General features: G+C 51.1%; 7 protein-coding genes across 7 annotated transcripts; 3 read left to right on the forward strand and 4 right to left on the reverse strand.

Moving 5' to 3' along the window:
- Window positions 1–408: 408 nt before the first annotated feature.
- N7508_008809 (serine/threonine-protein kinase) lies at window positions 409–1,711 on the reverse strand (the record flags this gene model as incomplete). Its single annotated transcript, XM_058466872.1, has 2 exons — window positions 409–1,064; window positions 1,114–1,711. The coding sequence occupies 2 exons, from the start codon at window positions 1,709–1,711 to the stop codon at window positions 409–411; spliced, it is 1,254 nt and encodes a 417-aa protein (XP_058314718.1).
- A 3,674-nt stretch (window positions 1,712–5,385) lies between these two features.
- N7508_008810 (putative serine/threonine protein kinase (Prp4)) lies at window positions 5,386–7,829 on the reverse strand (the record flags this gene model as incomplete). The annotated part of the gene is made up of 3 exons (XM_058466873.1): window positions 5,386–6,803; window positions 6,859–7,076; window positions 7,126–7,829. 3 exons carry the CDS (start codon window positions 7,827–7,829, stop codon window positions 5,386–5,388), a joined length of 2,340 nt encoding a protein of 779 aa, XP_058314719.1.
- A 507-nt stretch (window positions 7,830–8,336) lies between these two features.
- On the forward strand, window positions 8,337–8,657 carry N7508_008811 (translation machinery-associated protein 7; the record flags this gene model as incomplete). The annotated part of the gene is made up of 3 exons (XM_058466874.1): window positions 8,337–8,358; window positions 8,416–8,505; window positions 8,560–8,657. The coding sequence occupies 3 exons, from the start codon at window positions 8,337–8,339 to the stop codon at window positions 8,655–8,657; spliced, it is 210 nt and encodes a 69-aa protein (XP_058314720.1).
- A 537-nt stretch (window positions 8,658–9,194) lies between these two features.
- Window positions 9,195–10,685, reverse strand: N7508_008812 (uncharacterized protein; the record flags this gene model as incomplete). Its single annotated transcript, XM_058466875.1, has 2 exons — window positions 9,195–10,530; window positions 10,579–10,685. The coding sequence occupies 2 exons, from the start codon at window positions 10,683–10,685 to the stop codon at window positions 9,195–9,197; spliced, it is 1,443 nt and encodes a 480-aa protein (XP_058314721.1).
- Window positions 10,686–11,267: 582 nt separating this feature from the next.
- N7508_008813 (cytochrome b5-like heme/steroid binding domain-containing protein) lies at window positions 11,268–11,997 on the forward strand (the record flags this gene model as incomplete). Its single annotated transcript, XM_058466876.1, has 3 exons — window positions 11,268–11,344; window positions 11,428–11,665; window positions 11,767–11,997. 3 exons carry the CDS (start codon window positions 11,268–11,270, stop codon window positions 11,995–11,997), a joined length of 546 nt encoding a protein of 181 aa, XP_058314722.1.
- Window positions 11,998–12,429: 432 nt separating this feature from the next.
- ish1 (double-strand break repair enhancer MSC1) lies at window positions 12,430–14,185 on the reverse strand (the record flags this gene model as incomplete). Its single annotated transcript, XM_058466877.1, has 4 exons — window positions 12,430–12,904; window positions 12,955–13,746; window positions 13,796–13,943; window positions 14,002–14,185. 4 exons carry the CDS (start codon window positions 14,183–14,185, stop codon window positions 12,430–12,432), a joined length of 1,599 nt encoding a protein of 532 aa, XP_058314723.1.
- Window positions 14,186–14,708: 523 nt separating this feature from the next.
- Window positions 14,709–15,755, forward strand: N7508_008815 (PQ-loop repeat-containing protein; the record flags this gene model as incomplete). The annotated part of the gene is made up of 3 exons (XM_058466878.1): window positions 14,709–14,776; window positions 14,829–15,086; window positions 15,161–15,755. 3 exons carry the CDS (start codon window positions 14,709–14,711, stop codon window positions 15,753–15,755), a joined length of 921 nt encoding a protein of 306 aa, XP_058314724.1.
- Window positions 15,756–15,927: the final 172 nt, after the last annotated feature.

Consider the following 15,927-nt stretch of genomic DNA (forward strand, 5'->3'; position numbering starts at 1 on the left):
ATATTAACACGGAACTGGGTAAAAATCAAGGGTCCTCCGGTATGTGTCGAACATATTAAAACAGTAGAAAAAAACCTGGTAATCCAAAAAGGGTTCCAGGGTGTTGTAAGTCCACGGATAAAAAAAAAAAAAAAAAAAAAAAAAAAGGGAAAATATATATCCAAAAGGAAAGAAAAGCTGGTGGCCGAATCCAGTGGATCATGATCAACGCGATCAACTTTTGGTTGTTTTGTCGGCCGCTTTTGGTATCCGCTGAGCGGAAAAAAGTGGAGAGAGTAAGGAGACCCGAGATATGCAGGATGGAAACCAGGCAGAATCCAGGAATTCACGCCTGATGGTGGAGAGTAAAAGACGTCATATCATGCAGCTGGCGTTATACTGGGTATTTCCCATGGAGCAAGGCGCAATCTAGACCGGGACCTCGAGCGGCAGGTTGGAATGGTAGCCCAACCCCCCATAAGCGAAAGGATCCGCAGGGTAGAAAGGCTCAGCGCAAGCAGACGGGAATACCACCTTGCAGTCGGGAATCTGGCCTGAGGCAACCGGCGACATAGTATTGTCCGAGTAGTCCTCGGTGATAGCGGAGCCGTCGGAGGCGGCAGACTGGGAAAAGGCCGAGTACTGCGACGAGTCCGAAGACGAGTTGGAGGGCTGGGCATGCAGGGGTTCCATGGGGCCCATGAACATTGGCATCTGAGGAATGTAGTTGAGGTGATCCGGCACCCAGGAGGGTTGGGCTTGGGCTGGGGACTGGGCCATGGGATTCTCCGTGAAGCGAGGACACTCCAGAATGAGCTGGCGCAGCTCGGGGATGGTGATGCGTTTACTTGGGTCACGCTCGAAGACGCGGCTCAGGATACATACCATCTCGGGAGAGAGTGGGAGGATGGTCTTCAGAAAGAAGGGGTCCTTGCAATAGGCCTGGAATGTGGAATCCTCGATCGAGGCGCGTTTCCATGGGTTGCGACCGCAGGTGAGGTTGACTAGAATCACGCCCAGACTCCAGACGTCGTTGGCGGCGGACATGTAGCAGGACATGGGGCGGGCGTTGGACTGTTGACATTCTGTTTCAAGTTAGCCACTGTCGTGTCTTCAGAGGCGAGGTTGGCTTACCAGGCGACATGTAGAAGGTGGAGCCGCATCCAAAGTCCGAGGTAAAGTAATCTGTGGTGGCCAAGCCAAAGTCGGCGAGCTTGACTGTCATTCCCTGATTTGTAACGAGGACGTTCTCGGGCTTGAGGTCCCGATGATAGATCCCGAGGGAATGGCAAAACTGTACAGCGTCCAGGAGCTGGAGGAATACACTCTTGGCCAAGGGTTCGTTCCCGACAAAGTGGCCCTTGTCGGTGATGTTTGAGAACAGGTCTCCCTCTGGGCAGAACTCCATGACGACAAAGGTACAATCCACGGAATCCATGATGCGAACTAAAGAAACCACATTGGGGTGTTGGCTGGCCAGATGATGCAGTCTAATTTCGCGCTGTTGGAACTTGAGTTGTCGAGGATCCAGTCCATTTTTGTTGAGAGCCTTGACGGCATAGACCACGTTGGTGTGGATATCCACCGCGGTATAGACGACACCATAGGCTCCGACGCCCAGGACTGAGGTCAGTTCCAGCCGGTTGGCTAAGATGAATCCTAAACGGTCCTCGGGAGCATAACAACGGGGGGTTGGCGAAGGTGGAGGTGTTGGTAACATGGCCGGATACATTGTTACAGTCGTCCTGGAAGAATAGAGAGAGCAAAGGGAGAGAGATCCAGGGAGATATTTAAGAGCGTCCTGAGGTCCACGGCAATTCACAAGGCATCCATTCCAATCCTCGGAGATATGTGTTTAAGAGAGGGAGAGTAAGGGAGAAGAGGCACAGCGAAGAGAGAGAGAGAGATATGAAGGCGAAAGGAGAGTATAGAAACAAGGCAAGTATATGTAAGAGGGTATACGGATGGAAGTATAGCGGCGAAGGGGAATATTAATAGAGGATGGCAGCCTCGTGGAGGATCCACATCAAAACAATACTGATTACACGGAATAACAGTAATCTAACAAATATAACACATCCCAAAATAATAAATCCACTCCAAAAAAAAGAAAAGAAAATAATCCATGATGCGTCTAACTATAGCGGTGTATCATTCTGCCAATCATAATGCCATTTTGCCTCTTGCCTGCATCCGCCACCGCCCGTGATTGGTCAGCTCCACATAACGATCGTCTCCATCCTGTAGAATTCCCCCCCTATTCTTCCTTCCTTCTCGGTGGCCACTCCCAGGCCACTCCCACCACAGTCTCCCTGTGGCAATACGCCCACGTATTCCCAAACCTCCTGACACATTTGCCAACGCATTCTCCTCATGGCCCCCTTCCCAGCCCCGCTTTCCCAGATCGGACCCATACTACTTTCTTAGGATACTGTTGAGTGGTTGAATGCGGTACCCTCCACTTTCATGACTCTAACTGTGAAACTAGTGAAACAGAAAGTGAAAGATCAACTTCACCGTCTTTCCCTCACTCCACTTTCAAAGTCCGAGTCTAGAAGTGAGGCGATGAAGGAGGGGCGCTATGGCCAACCATTTGCCCTGTTCGTTTTCGAGAACACCTGGCCCTGCTGAGCACTGCACAGGCCACCTCATCTTCTCCTGGCGCTAATGTGCGTTGACCATCTGGGAGAAGTCCAGATGGTCGGAGTCTTGGTGTCTTCGTATTGGTCCTGTGCAACCCATGCCTCCTTATCCTCTCGGTGGCTGGACTAGTGACTGTATTCTCATGGGAACCGCCCCGGTTGCCGGGGTCTTCACACCCATGTCTTTGTCTTCCCTTTTCTATCCACCTGCGTCATAATAGGCAAGGGCCATGTCCTGATCCGAGTCGGACGTTTTTAGACATGTTTTGCCCCATATCCCCACTCATATAGAGAGTGCAGCGTAGACTATTGTAGTACATGTCTATTGTACGGAGTCCTAGTATTGCGGTGAGAATCAAGTCAATAAACATGGCCCCCTTACCCAAAAGGCACCAGATCACCCTCGCCCGCAGCCGGTCCAATCACCTGAAGCAAGTATCCGATGCGTCACATCGGTTCCCAAGACCCGAACGTCCCAATTCAACTAGTAGCATGTACAACACAGGAGGAGCATTATGATATATCAAGAAGTGACGCCCGTTTCGCCCCCTTCGACCTTGCAGCTTGCCGGGTAGCGATGTACCCCAGGATTGGCAATGCAGCTGGCCATCACTCGGACCCGGCGGCTACTTAGGGTTTGCTTATTGTTCATGAATCATCTCCTCTCTTGCCTCTGATACTCTGGTCTGTGGTACTGGGGGCATCTGGTTCAAGCTCTGGATCTAGTCCCGCTTCAGTTCTAGTTCTGGTCCAGTCCCGCTCTCATTCCGGTGGCTCGTCTACACCGCTAGAGGTGATCCAAGATCTGTCATACGAAGCATCACACAGCACACTGTGATTCCACCGTCACAATCCCGTGGAACTAGCACCCTCTATTGGGTCGAGTCAGTTGCTCCTCAGCAGCAACTGCCGACCGCCACAGATCATCCTTGTTTCCCCCCCTTCTATCTCTTTTCAGTATCTCTCCTGTTTTGCCTCAGCGCCCAAAGTCTGCCTTAGATGCAGGTGGCGGGGACCCACAATATAAACACATCTCGACATCATGATTACTCCTGTTCTTTCCTGTACAATCCCTGTAGTGGGTAGGCTCAGTCGGAGATTAAATGCTAGCTTTGCGGCTGTCTTTTGCCACGCCATCGCCATTGTGTTCTACGGAGTCATAGCTACTGGATTTCTACCCGGGTGGCGAGGGCAAGGGGCTTCTGGAATTCGTCCCCACTTGCTTCTATTTCATCAGTAGGACTTGCAATTGTACAAATTCTTCCACTATAGACAAAACTACCGATCAGGTAGACACGTCCACATCCACATGCGCATAAGAAACCCTCATTGCTTTTTCACCTACGAATCTACGTACAGTACCCGGACATATCCAGTAGTAAAGCGACATGAACCAACCAAAACCCACCACCCAACACTAGTCCCAAACTATCCAATGTACATGTATAGTCCAAGCTAGCCACCCCCAAACAAAAGCCAAAGCAGGGAAAAAAAAAAAAAAAAAAAAGCCAAACTCCCCAATCGGCACCCAACCAGCCCACCGCCTCTCCCATTCGCTCACAATTACCTCGTTCAAGCCCGACCGGGCCAATAGCCAAGAATAAACCACCCAAGAACTGATTTCTAATAGAGTGACCTGCAGACTACATGCTAGAGCCAGGTATGAGGTAGTGAGATATGAGCTATAGACACAAAGGGTGGCCTGAGGCGTAATACGAACACGATCGACTTTAGGAATGTTCCACGGTATGCGAGTGGTGTACCCGCGCTATCCGGCCAGAATGTCAAGTTAGGTTCTACTCGAGTCTACATGTAACTTATAGCATTGGAACCCCTAACATGAACGGACATCCGTAAATTGGACCTCCATACCCCCAGCAAAGGGAATACACCTTCCCCCACACCCAAAAAATGAGACTCGCAACCCGAACCCACGGAACCGAGGAGCAAAGGTTGGTACAGAAAGAAATCTAGAACAAGCCAAACCGAAAGCAGGAGTAGAATAGCCTTCGGTCCTCAGATCCGACGAGAAAAAGGGTTTGTTCGTCGACCTTCTACCCGGGAATCGGGGTCGGGCGTCGGAAAGGGGAAAGGAGTGGATGGAGATCTGTTTGGTAGGCGCTGTCGGCTTTCTTTGTCGATTGTGAGGGAATGGAACCGAGAGTTTGGGTCTGTTCGCTAGTGTTGGCTTTAGAGGGCGGGGGGGAGCTGAGGCTATTGTTGTGGCTAGATGGTAGGGGCTGGCTTATGTCTTGGGTCCGGTTCTGGGGCTGGTCCGGTTGGTACAGGATGGCATGATGTTATGTAGAGGGGTTGGACTTGTTCTTTGTTCTTTGTTTATAGAGTAGGTCTACGGTGGTTGTGGGTGGCTACACGGCGCTGCGCCTGTACGGTCTGAGGGGTTGGGTGGGTTGGATTGGACTGGATGGATCTTAAGCCAGCCCCTCGGTAACAGGGGGCATGTTTACAGGGACATGTAGATGTAAACATAGCGACACGGGCTGTAACCGGGGGAGAATGTTTGGTGTGCATCTGGACTTGGATTGGATTTTGGATTCAAGTTTGAAGAGATAAGTTACATACTGTTGGTAGTGATGCATATGGACTAGGGTTAAATCAACCCTCGAGATCATCCTGTAACGCCGATATCTTGATTACATTATCCTTGTGCCGGGACAGGGTCGGTCCAGGAGGCTGGGCCATCCTGGTCAGCAGGCAATCGCTGCAATGCTGAAACCGTGGTCCCTTCCGTCATGCCACTTCGTTACACCTTGCGCGTCAGGAACGGGTGCTTCAGTGCATCCGCGGGCGTGATTCGTTTCTCGGGATTCAGACTCAAGCAGCGGTCGAGGAAGTCCACGAACAGCGTCAGATCTTTGGCGTCCATGTCGGACATTCCGCGCGTTCCCTGGCTCATCAGTCGGGTCTTCAGGTCACGCGTGGGTTTCTTAAAGTCCACCATCTTTGTAACCAGCCGCCCGGTGATCTTGTCCTCTTCCACACTGTGGAAATTGAGCATATCGTCGAAATGCTGGGGCGCCAGGGTCCCGCGGCGTAGAAGCTTCGGTGGGTATTTGCCTCGGCATTCCATGATCGAGCGAAGCATCTGGTTGTTATTTCGACCGGTAAACAGAATCTTGCCCGTGTACAGTTCAAAGAGTGTACAGCCGATAGACCACACATCAATGGCGAAGTCGTAAGGGATGCCTAGGATGATCTCTGGGGCACGGTAGAACCGACTGACGAGGTAAGGCGTGATCTCATTTTCAGAGGCCGGAGACGCCGATCCCAGGTCGCAAACCTTCAGAATGTTGCGTTGCTCATTCACAAGAAGGTTATCCGGCTTGAGGTCAGCATGCAGTATGTTACACTTGCGGAGGAGACTCAGTCCGAGGAAGATCTGTTGCGCGTAGGCCCGGATCGCTCGCAAGTTGAGACCGACATCTCGGCCAAACTTTTTCAGGATCTCACGTAGGTCCATGCTAAGGTTCTCAAAAACCATGCACAAATGGCCCTTGTGCTCAAAATGTCGCTCAAACTTGATGATATGCTTCTTGTGTTCCGGGTCGGCCGCCGTCAGCTGTTCCAGGATGTCAATCTCCTTCATACCGGCTTTGCGCATGGTCTCGTTCTGACGGATGATCTTGACGGCGACCAGATTCCCAGTCTTAGTGTCGGTTGCGCGTACGACGGCTGAGAACATTCCTTTGCCTAGGTTTTGAGTGACGTGATATCTTCCGTTAATCAGCTCTCCAAGTCGGACGTTGTAGTAGCCTTCCGAGTCGTCCCAGTTATCCATCATGCTAACATCCAGTTCTTTGCCTTGAGGAACAGCGGACATGGCTGAGGCATGTGCTGGCGGGGCGTCTTCGGCGAACATGTCATCGTCGTCTCCGAACATGTCGTATGCATCGTCTTTCGAATCAGGGATGAGGACATCCTGCTTGGCCGTTTGAGTTTCATCATATGCTGCAGATGAGACGTCGTCCTTGTTGATCTGTACGTTGCTGTGCTTCTCTCTCTCTTCTTTCATGTCAAGGGTAGGGTCATAATCAGCAGCAGAAGGCTCATCTTCATCAGCACCGTTGACAGGAGCCTTGGAATTGGCCAAATCAACGTCGTTTCCGAGGCTGAAATCGGGTAGATCGACCTGCTGTTCCAGTGGAGTTCTTGAAGGGGAATCTATGTGAACATGTTAGGTTCTAAGCCTGTACCGAGGTATATTAGGGGAACAAACCCGACGTTTCCTTTGCACTAGTCGGCTCAGTGCCAGGCGTAGATGTATCAGTCTCACCCTCACCAATGTTTTCCACTGCTCTGAGATGGAGAGGAGTGGCTTGGCTTCGGTATTTGGCCCGAATGGCCTCACGACGTTTACGGCGAGCTTCAAGCTCAGCGGCTTCGTCGACTGGCTCAGCTTGCTGCGAATCCACAGTTTCGGGGTTAGGGTGCTCTCTGTAGACATTGTTAGTCATGTCCATGATATAAATAATCGTAAACGTACTCATCAGCCACGGAGGCCTGGAACTTAGAAGCCTGCTCCTGATTCTCTCGTGTTTCAGCACCAAGCTTGAAATCCCGGGCGACAGATGCCTTTCCTCGCTCGCTCAATACCTGTTCAGTGGGTCTGTGTCTTCCGGAGTCCGCTGAAGGCACAACACCATCTACCTTCTGATCAAGCTCGTCGCCTGAGTACTTCTTGGCCTTTCTCGATTCACGGTATGGGGATCGGCTGCGGGTGCGCGGCCGCTTGTCCTGGCGTCGATCGTAGTCATCACTGTATCGCAAACCCCCGCCATGACTATCATCGCGGTCATAGTCATAGTAGTACTTCGGCCGGCGGTCGGGAGATCGAACTCTGTTCCTGTCGTCGTATCTGGGCCCGTAGTTTCGCGAAAGTTCGGGGCGGGGGTGTCGGCTCTCGTATCTCTCGTATTCGTAATCATCGTCACGTCGACGCTTAGAGCTTCTGTTATCCCGATATGGCGAGCGAGAGCGGGGCCTGGGCGACCTCCGGCGGCGTGGCGAACTAGCGCCATCCAGTGATGGGGGAGACAAGGGCGCAGAGGGTGGACTATCTCTGGTGGGACGGTCAATGCTGGTGCCTTTAGAAGGAGGTTTTGACGCAGTTGCCTTCATCTCTGGTCCTGGTTCGACGATCTCACCCTCAGAATGGGTCGATGAGGACCTCGATCTGTGATGCGACATGGTTGCGACGGGCCGAGGTAAATCGACAAGATGCGCGGGTGATCTTCTTCTTCTTCTTTCTTCTCACTTCAGATTCAGTCGGCCTTTGGAGGAGGCTTCAAGCAAGTAAGGAATGCTCAGTTAGCAGGAGCTCCAGTGAAAAACAATCTTCTGAAAGCAAAGGGATTTGTGAAAGTCCAACCAGCTGTAAGAGGCCTGCCTTCACTCCAAAGCCTTGTATCAGATTATCCTTCCAGTCGCATAACTTGTCGAAACAAGTTTAAGAGATTGCAAATGCAGGTGTCGATGATGGAGTTGTGTAAAAGATGTGCAATCGTGATTTGAGGTTGAAGATAGGGCAGATTCTGCACTAGTCTAGAAAGAGGAAGCGGTCAAACACAGTCCCCTCTATATGATAAGCGCGCCCCTCGATGTGCTTTTTTTTCGCCGTTGAAAATCGCATCCAAAACGCTCCGATTCTCTTGAGAACTTTTTTCTTTCCGTTCCCACGGTTTTAACTCAGACGAAATGGGTGGTCAAGGCAGAGAAGGTGCGCAACATATTGACTTTCATCGAAGAACTTCACTAACGTTTTTGCGACATGCAGGTGGCAAGGTCAAGCCTTTGAAGGCCGCCAAGAAGGACAAGAAGGAGCTCGATGAGGATGACATTGCTCACCAGGCCAAGCTCAAGGCTGGTATGTCTCATTTCCACTCCGCAATTTCAGATCGTGTACTGACCTTCATTGTAGATGCCAAGGCCAAGAAGGACATGATGGAGGCCGCCAAGGGCAAGAAGGGTCCCCTCAACACCGGTCAGCAGGGCATCAAGAAGTCCGGCAAGAAATAAACGATCGAAAAACCATCGGCGAACCCCCACAACGAGCCCGACGCCAGGCTTCCCTCGACTCTTTCACGACTTCCACGAGCCATGTTCATCGAGAGCGGAGGATGGGTGGTTTCAAATGATAGCGCCAGCATTATGACAACACTCATCGGTTCTCTATGTGTCCTTGTATAGCCTTAGCCACCAACACATACCATTACCTCACGTTTGATCGCAAATCTACACATTTCTATAATTCCTCCAGTCCAGATTGAGTAAAAGAACAGTGAACAGTGAGAATTAGAACTCGTCAAAACAAAACAAATGAACGAAAAAGCTCAATAGCTTGGACAATTCCGAATCGAATGGGGTATCATCCTGCCTTGCAATAGTTGCGCAGTAGGGGAATTGAACGCTAAAAACAACCCACGCCCCAATAGTCGAAAACAAAAGAACATGCAGACCACCCAGAGAACAAAGTCAAACCAAAAGGATTCAAACCAAATAGCAGGAACGATCACTGCATCAATCTCCGTATGTATGAACGAAGATAAACCGCCATTAACTAGTGACACGCTTGACCCAGAGACTATTACCATCGCCATTATTCTCCTTCTCGTCGAACCGACGCCATGCACGAGCGATCTTCATTCCAAGATCATGCTCTTCTTTCTTGATCTCATCGATCTCATTCCCAATACTCTGAAGACTCTTCTTAACTTCAGCTTTGGCGGCCAAATCGTAAGCAATAGAGGTAGGCTGGATAACCTTATTCAACTCATCAACCATGGTTTGCAAGTTAAATCTGCGCTGGGCAAGTTCATTCCGCTTGGTCTCCAGAGCCTCAATACGGCCCTGTGCATCCTTGGGCTCCTCAGGCGCAAGAGGCGTCTGATTCTCCGCAGGCATCTGTGCCACCTGGGACGGGGTAGGCTTGCGAACAGGCTTCCTGGAAATATCAGTCGAAGACTTCTTCGAGACGGGCATGCCGTTGGGAACTGGTCGGCGTCGTGACATGATAGAAGAGGCTGACAAAAGGTCATCTGTGGACCGGTTCTCAATCTGGAAGCTCTCGCGCGGGCTTGCGTCCTGGCTGCCCGCGTCAGTGGCCGTGTCAGTGGTTCCGCTGAAACGGGAAGCTGGCTCATCGCTTCGAAGCATCATGCTGGCGATCCTATCGTCGTCGTCGAATTTAAACACTGGCGGGTTCGGCCACGGGTGACTGGGGGCGTGGTCTGTTGCTGGCCTTGGGGGCACGTAAACTGGGCCACCGGCACTGATGGTTGTAACTGTTGACGGGACAAAACCGAAACTTCCAATCTGGGGACTCGGCTCTGGGGCGCGGTTGGAGGGTGTTTCCTTTGACAACGCTTCCTTTGATAACACACGTGACGAGGATCTATTTCTGAGTTCTGGTGCAGGTTCCTCGTTCTTTGAGACGCTGCTCATTCGAGTTCGCGATTCGTTGAGCTTTTTGGTGGGGCGGAGTTGCGCGCGACCCCAAGTGAGCAAGTTGGATGTATGGGATCCAGAGGGCTTGTGTGATGAGGTGGCGCGTGTTTTGCCTGTTATAGTTGCGGGTGGCTCAGGCGCATAATTGTCCCAATCCGCTGGCCGCTCAGGCGCAAATCGAGTGAGTTTGTGAACTGACTGGACAGGCTGCAGCGTAGACTGTGAGGCTGTGTATGTTTTCTCAGCCATAAGAATCGGAGCTGGTGCCGAAGACACCCGATAGTCCTTTTGCGCAGGAGGAAATGGTTGTCCTTCCTCTATTGGTGACACACAGAAGCTACTTTGGCTACCATGCCATTCATGACCAGGACCTGGCGATCCAATAGACGAGACGTCTGAGTATCTTTTTTTCATGTCATGTGAGGGAGCTTTTTTGACCGAGTCACTGCCATAATTAGATCTTACTTTCAAGCATTCCAACCGCCAAACTCACCTAGGCAAAGGAGGTAGACCCTTTTGTTTATCCCGCGAACCCGGAGGAGACGGAGACGGGTTTGATGTGGGGTTCCGTCGAGACTTGAATGGCCCTTTGGACCACATTTTGATCTGCGGATACGCGGCAGATCTATACAATTAGAATCGCAAAAGAAAGCAGAATTCCCATGCAGCACGTACAAAAGGATGAGATGAAAGACAAAAGACAAAAAAAAGGGCGACCTCTCAAGGAAAGGGGGTTGAGACCGTTGTTTGTGGGCGGCAGACCACGGACAAGCCCGGAAGCGTGCGGAATATAGAGCCAAGTTCTCGAGATGTATAGAATCGAAGAAAAGAAACTATTCAGAGAAAAGATCTAGAATACAGGGAAAGGCAAAGAAACAACATGGCATCACTGATTCAAGCTAACTGGCTAGGCAACGAATTAAAATGGGGATGGTCAGTGGAGATGAAACAGCTCAGGGCCTGCTGGCGTCTTAAATTAGCATGGAGGCCTGTTCTCCAATCATTCACATGCCATATAGTATAAGAATAGACCAAGAAACACCGAGACGTCTATACGAAGTACAACTAAGCACAAGTAAATAGAAAGTATATCAACTCGGCAAATGACAATCACGTGCTCAGTATAGAGCTCCCCGCTCATCCCGAGATTCCCGACTGCTCCATTCCAACCTCAACATCAACATGGCCGGTAATGTGCCACCTCCCACATGGTCCAACCCTGCTAACAAACAAGCAGACTCTGTACCACAGCCCGAAGTGTTTGTGTCCCCATCCCCAGCGCCCGCACCCTCGCTGTACCTCATCTCCAAAGCTCCGAACTTCGACAACTAACACCACCCAGGATGTCGATCGCATCACCAATCAACCTAATCCTCCTCTCCCTCTTCATGGTGCTAATCTACTGGCACTTCCGACCAAAGGCACCAGTCGCCCTCCCGCGCGGCCCCCCACCAGTCGTCTTCAAGACCTACACACCCAAAACGCTGATCCAATTTAATGGATTGAACGACCAGCCCGTCTACCTCGCCGTACGGGGTCGTGTCTTTGATGTTTCTCCTGGAAGGAACTTCTACGGACCGGTATGTGCTGGAATCCATTCCCGTGGAACGTCTAGGAATAGGGCTGGGTCTAGAACGGGAGCTGAAGCTGGACACACGCTGACGATACATGGGTTGAACAGGGCGGTCCTTACGAGAACTTTGCTGGCCGTGACGCATCCCGCGGCTTGGCTCACCAGAGCTTCGATGAGGAGATGTTGACTAAGGATTTGTCCGCTCCTTTGGATAAGCTGGAGGATTTGGATGAGGATCAATTGGAGAATTTGCAGTCATGGGAGGAGCGTTTCTCGGAGAAGTACCTTGTTGTTGGAAAGCTCGTTGCTGAGGGTGACCCCGAAGCTCCTTCGTCCTAACGGCATAAACGAATTGAACAGATATGTTCGGTGTATGTTAGGGAGTGAGATGACCTGATTGGAAATACTCTAGGTTCTCGATGGACCAGTGAAAACTCAGGTCATGATTATCCTTTTGAGGTTCATAAAAAGCTAAGCAATCTTTCTTTTTTTTCGGGATTATTCTGTGCTATGTTGTAGAACGAAGCAGTTACTATTTTGACCAAAGAAGAGAAGTTGGAGGGCTTCCTTGAAGTTTTGTATTTGCGAGCATGTTATTGACAGTCAACAAAAATCAAGGCCCTGAAAACAACCAAAAAGTACCTCAAGTAACCCAAAGCTCAAATGTCATAATCATCGTAACCTAAGAAATATCGCAGAAGCTAAACCGAATTGGCATCCAACCTTGTAGAATAGAAAGATAAATAACAGTTGGATCTGAGCAACAGCTTTTTACAGCTCCGAACGCAGCTTCTCGGTCTTCTCGGAGACCTTCTCCTGCGCCTTTTCAGCAGCTTCATGACCCTGAGCACGGCCGCTAGAAGCGCCGATCTTTAGCTGCTCTAAGGCCCACTGCAAGGTATCCATGACCTTGGCGTAGATGGTGTCCTGTGGGTTCGTGGTGCCGTACTTGAAGTACTGCGCGTTGCGGCGGGCTGCAGCTCGGAGCTCATTGATGCTCGAGCCCTGGTAGACGGGAATGCCGTAAGTGTCAAGGTATCTCTTGAGCTCGGACTGCGACCACTGGTCAAAGGTGGCATCCTTGGCAGATCCGGTAGCTTGAGCAAGAGAGGAAGTTGCAGAGGCGTACTGCTCGCCGCCAGCCTTAGAAGCCTTGGCGTACGAGTCCTGAGCGTTCTTAATGAGCTCCTCGCGTGAGGCATCGGCCTTCTTAGCAGCCTTGCTGTTCATTGCAGACAAGTATTTCCTATAAGAGTCAGCGCGTGAAAAGATTGGCGATATGAAGAATAGACTTACAACAGGTGCTCCTTGTCCCAAGTATCAAAGTTGTACTGGTTCCATCCACCGGCAGCCTTGTGGGCGTTAGCGCGGACGGCGGCAATGAGCTCATCGCGCTTGCCATTCTGAGGAACGGGGACGCTGCGAGCATCAAGGAACGCCTTGAGGCGAGAGTCTGACCAGCCCTTCAATGCGGCGTTGAACTCATCCTCGGACTTCATCTTGACGTCATCGGTAGCGCGCGCATACTGGTTTCCAGCCTTGGTGGTAGCAGCACCGAACGCATCCTCGGCAGCACTAGAGGCACTAGAGGCAGCACTGGAGACCTGGCCGACGAGATAGGCACGGTTCTTGCGGGCGAGAGCGATGAGTTCATTGCGCTTGGATCCCTGAGGGACCTTGACATTGTGTTCGTCGAGGAACTCCTTCAGCTTCGAGTCAGACCAGGCATTGAAAAGCTCATCACTCAGGGAGTGCGTAGCAGCTTCAGCGGAAGCAGAGGCAGACGCAGCGATGCTCTGTGCCTGCAAGCTGACAATGCGAGAGTTGCGGCGCACTGAGGCGATGAGCTTGTCACGAGTTGATGGCTGAGGAGCGGGCCATCCACGCTCGTCGAGCCATCCTTTGAGATCGGAATCGGACCACGACTCGTAGAGCCAGTCTCCAGGGTAAGAGGCGGTCTGACCGACCTTCTTGGCAATTGCTTCATAATTCTCACGCGCAGTCTGGATCAGGACATCGCGCTTGCGGGGCTGGGGAGCTGGAATGCCATGGCGATCAAGGAATGCCTTCAACTGAGAATCGGACCAACTGTATGGGTTAGCTTCCTTTCGTGGAATAATCGAGGTAAACAACTTACGAGTCGAACACCCATTCCTTTGCGTGGTGAGCTTGGTCGTTGATTTGGTCGGCCACGGCTCCCAGGGGCTTCTGCACTCTGATATCCCAATTGGACTTGACCAAGTTCTCCAGGTCCCTACGGTCGGCAGGACTAGGGTGAGGGATGTCTGTTGATTGTTATTTTGTTAATAGATGTAGCTGCTGGACTAGCGAAGTATATCATACCATGGTCAGACAGCCATCGCTCGAGCTCAGTCTCGTGCCATTTGTTGTAAACTGCTGTCGTTAGCCTGCGGAACACACTCTCTCCTGATGAAAACGTACCAGCTTTGCTCCACCAGCTGGTAGCTCCCACAGCTTCCGTGGACGCGAGGAAAAATAGTAGGCCAGTGGCCAAATTCAGCTTCATCTTGTCGTTTTCAAGTTTCGTAAAACGATATGTCGGAGCTAGAACAGGGAGTGAGCATTAAGAAGAGAAGGGGATAGGAATGCTTTAAAAAGCGCCAAAGCAAGAAAGGACCAGGGATGATTGCGCAGTGACGTAGTTGGGGAATTTGCCTTGGCTGGATGCATGATTCATCAATTTCGTATTCCGTCATGCCAATTCTTACGTGAATCTTGTTACGGAATGGCAAATAAACATCAACTGAGCTTGAACTAGATACCTGACACTTAGGGGGCACTATAACTTATAGAGTGAAGTTGAAGTTGAGCTAACCTCAGGCGCCGAGGCACGGATACCCAACGTTGTTGCGGGGATTGCTTCTCCCCTGATTCCCCTGCAGTGCAAGTTTGAACCTTGGTGATTTAAATGTGATCCTTAGACCTTCTTTCGCTAGTTTTGATTCTAGTTCTTGTTCTAGCTCAAGCTGGCTCTAGCTAGCTTCCTGATCTGCGAGCTACCCCGACCTCCATAGCTCTCCAACTCCAACATGGACCCATCAACGCCATATTGCCGCGAGCTGGCCTCGCCTAACGCCTTCCAGACCGTGTTATCAGTGTATGTTCTCAAATAACCAAAGTTGACGGCCAGTAACTAATCAGGGGCCCAGCTTAATCGTCATCGGCATCCTCCTTTCGTATCTCCCCCAACACATCCGCATCATCGCCCGCCGAAGCTCCTTCGGGATATCGCCCTATTTCGTGCTGCTAGGGGTAACATCCGGCACCTCAGCCTTTGCCAATATCCTAGTATTCCCATCTACCGCCCAAGATGTCGCCTGCTGTGAGGAGGTCAGTGGCCTGGCGTGTTTCGCAGGGCTGCTTGGCGTCTTCCAAGTGGGCACGCAGTGGCTCTGCTTCTTCTCGATGTGAGTCCATATCCTATGGTATCTCTAATGGGAGGTGAGCCATGAGAGAGGAGATTCTAATGCATCTCGTTAAGTCTGCTCCTTTTCGTGATCTACTTTCCACGAGCAACATCCCCAACGGATCCAGTAAGCGCCGTATCCTCCACGCCCAACGGACCGACCTACCGCACCGCGCTCGTCGTAACAGGGCTTTGCCTACTACACGCACTCGCAACGATAATAATCTCTGTTGCTTTCAATATTCGCCAACCAGCCGCTTTGCCAGCCTGGGCGAACTTCCTTGGTGTCTTGTCTGCCGTGCTCGCGTCTATACAGTACTTCCCGCAGATATATACTACATTCCGGCTGCGCTGTGTGGGGAGTTTGAGTATTCCAATGATGTGCATTCAGACGCCTGGAAGTCTTGTCTGGGCGAGTAGCTTGGCTGCGCGCAAGGGATGGGCCGGTTGGAGTATTTGGGGGGTTTTGGTTGTCACGGCTTGCTTGCAGGGTACTTTGCTGGTGATGGCGATTTACTTTGAGTACTTTGGGTCCAATGACAAGGGAGAAGCGGGACACCATGTTGATCAGAATGGAGGATTGAATGGGCCTGTTCGTGCTGATGAGCGAGCCGAACATGAGCCTTTCGAGCGTCCGTCTGAGGAGACGCCATTGCTTCAGAGTCAGTGATTAGCGGCTACATATGAATCAGAGTTTCACCATGCTATTATGTAGCTTTATACAGAGTGAAATCTTATGTATTTCTGTATTGGTCCAAGTAGACTTCATTCGTATCGAAGATTGATGGTTGTAGGTCCTTTGCAACACAGTTGGCTCTGATTCCCTCCACCAAGGGGTATTT

The sequence above is a fragment of the Penicillium antarcticum genome (genome assembly GCF_028974205.1).
Source record: "Penicillium antarcticum strain IBT 31339 chromosome Unknown utg000009l_segment0_segment0, whole genome shotgun sequence".
Lineage (NCBI taxonomy): Eukaryota > Fungi > Ascomycota > Eurotiomycetes > Eurotiales > Aspergillaceae > Penicillium > Penicillium antarcticum.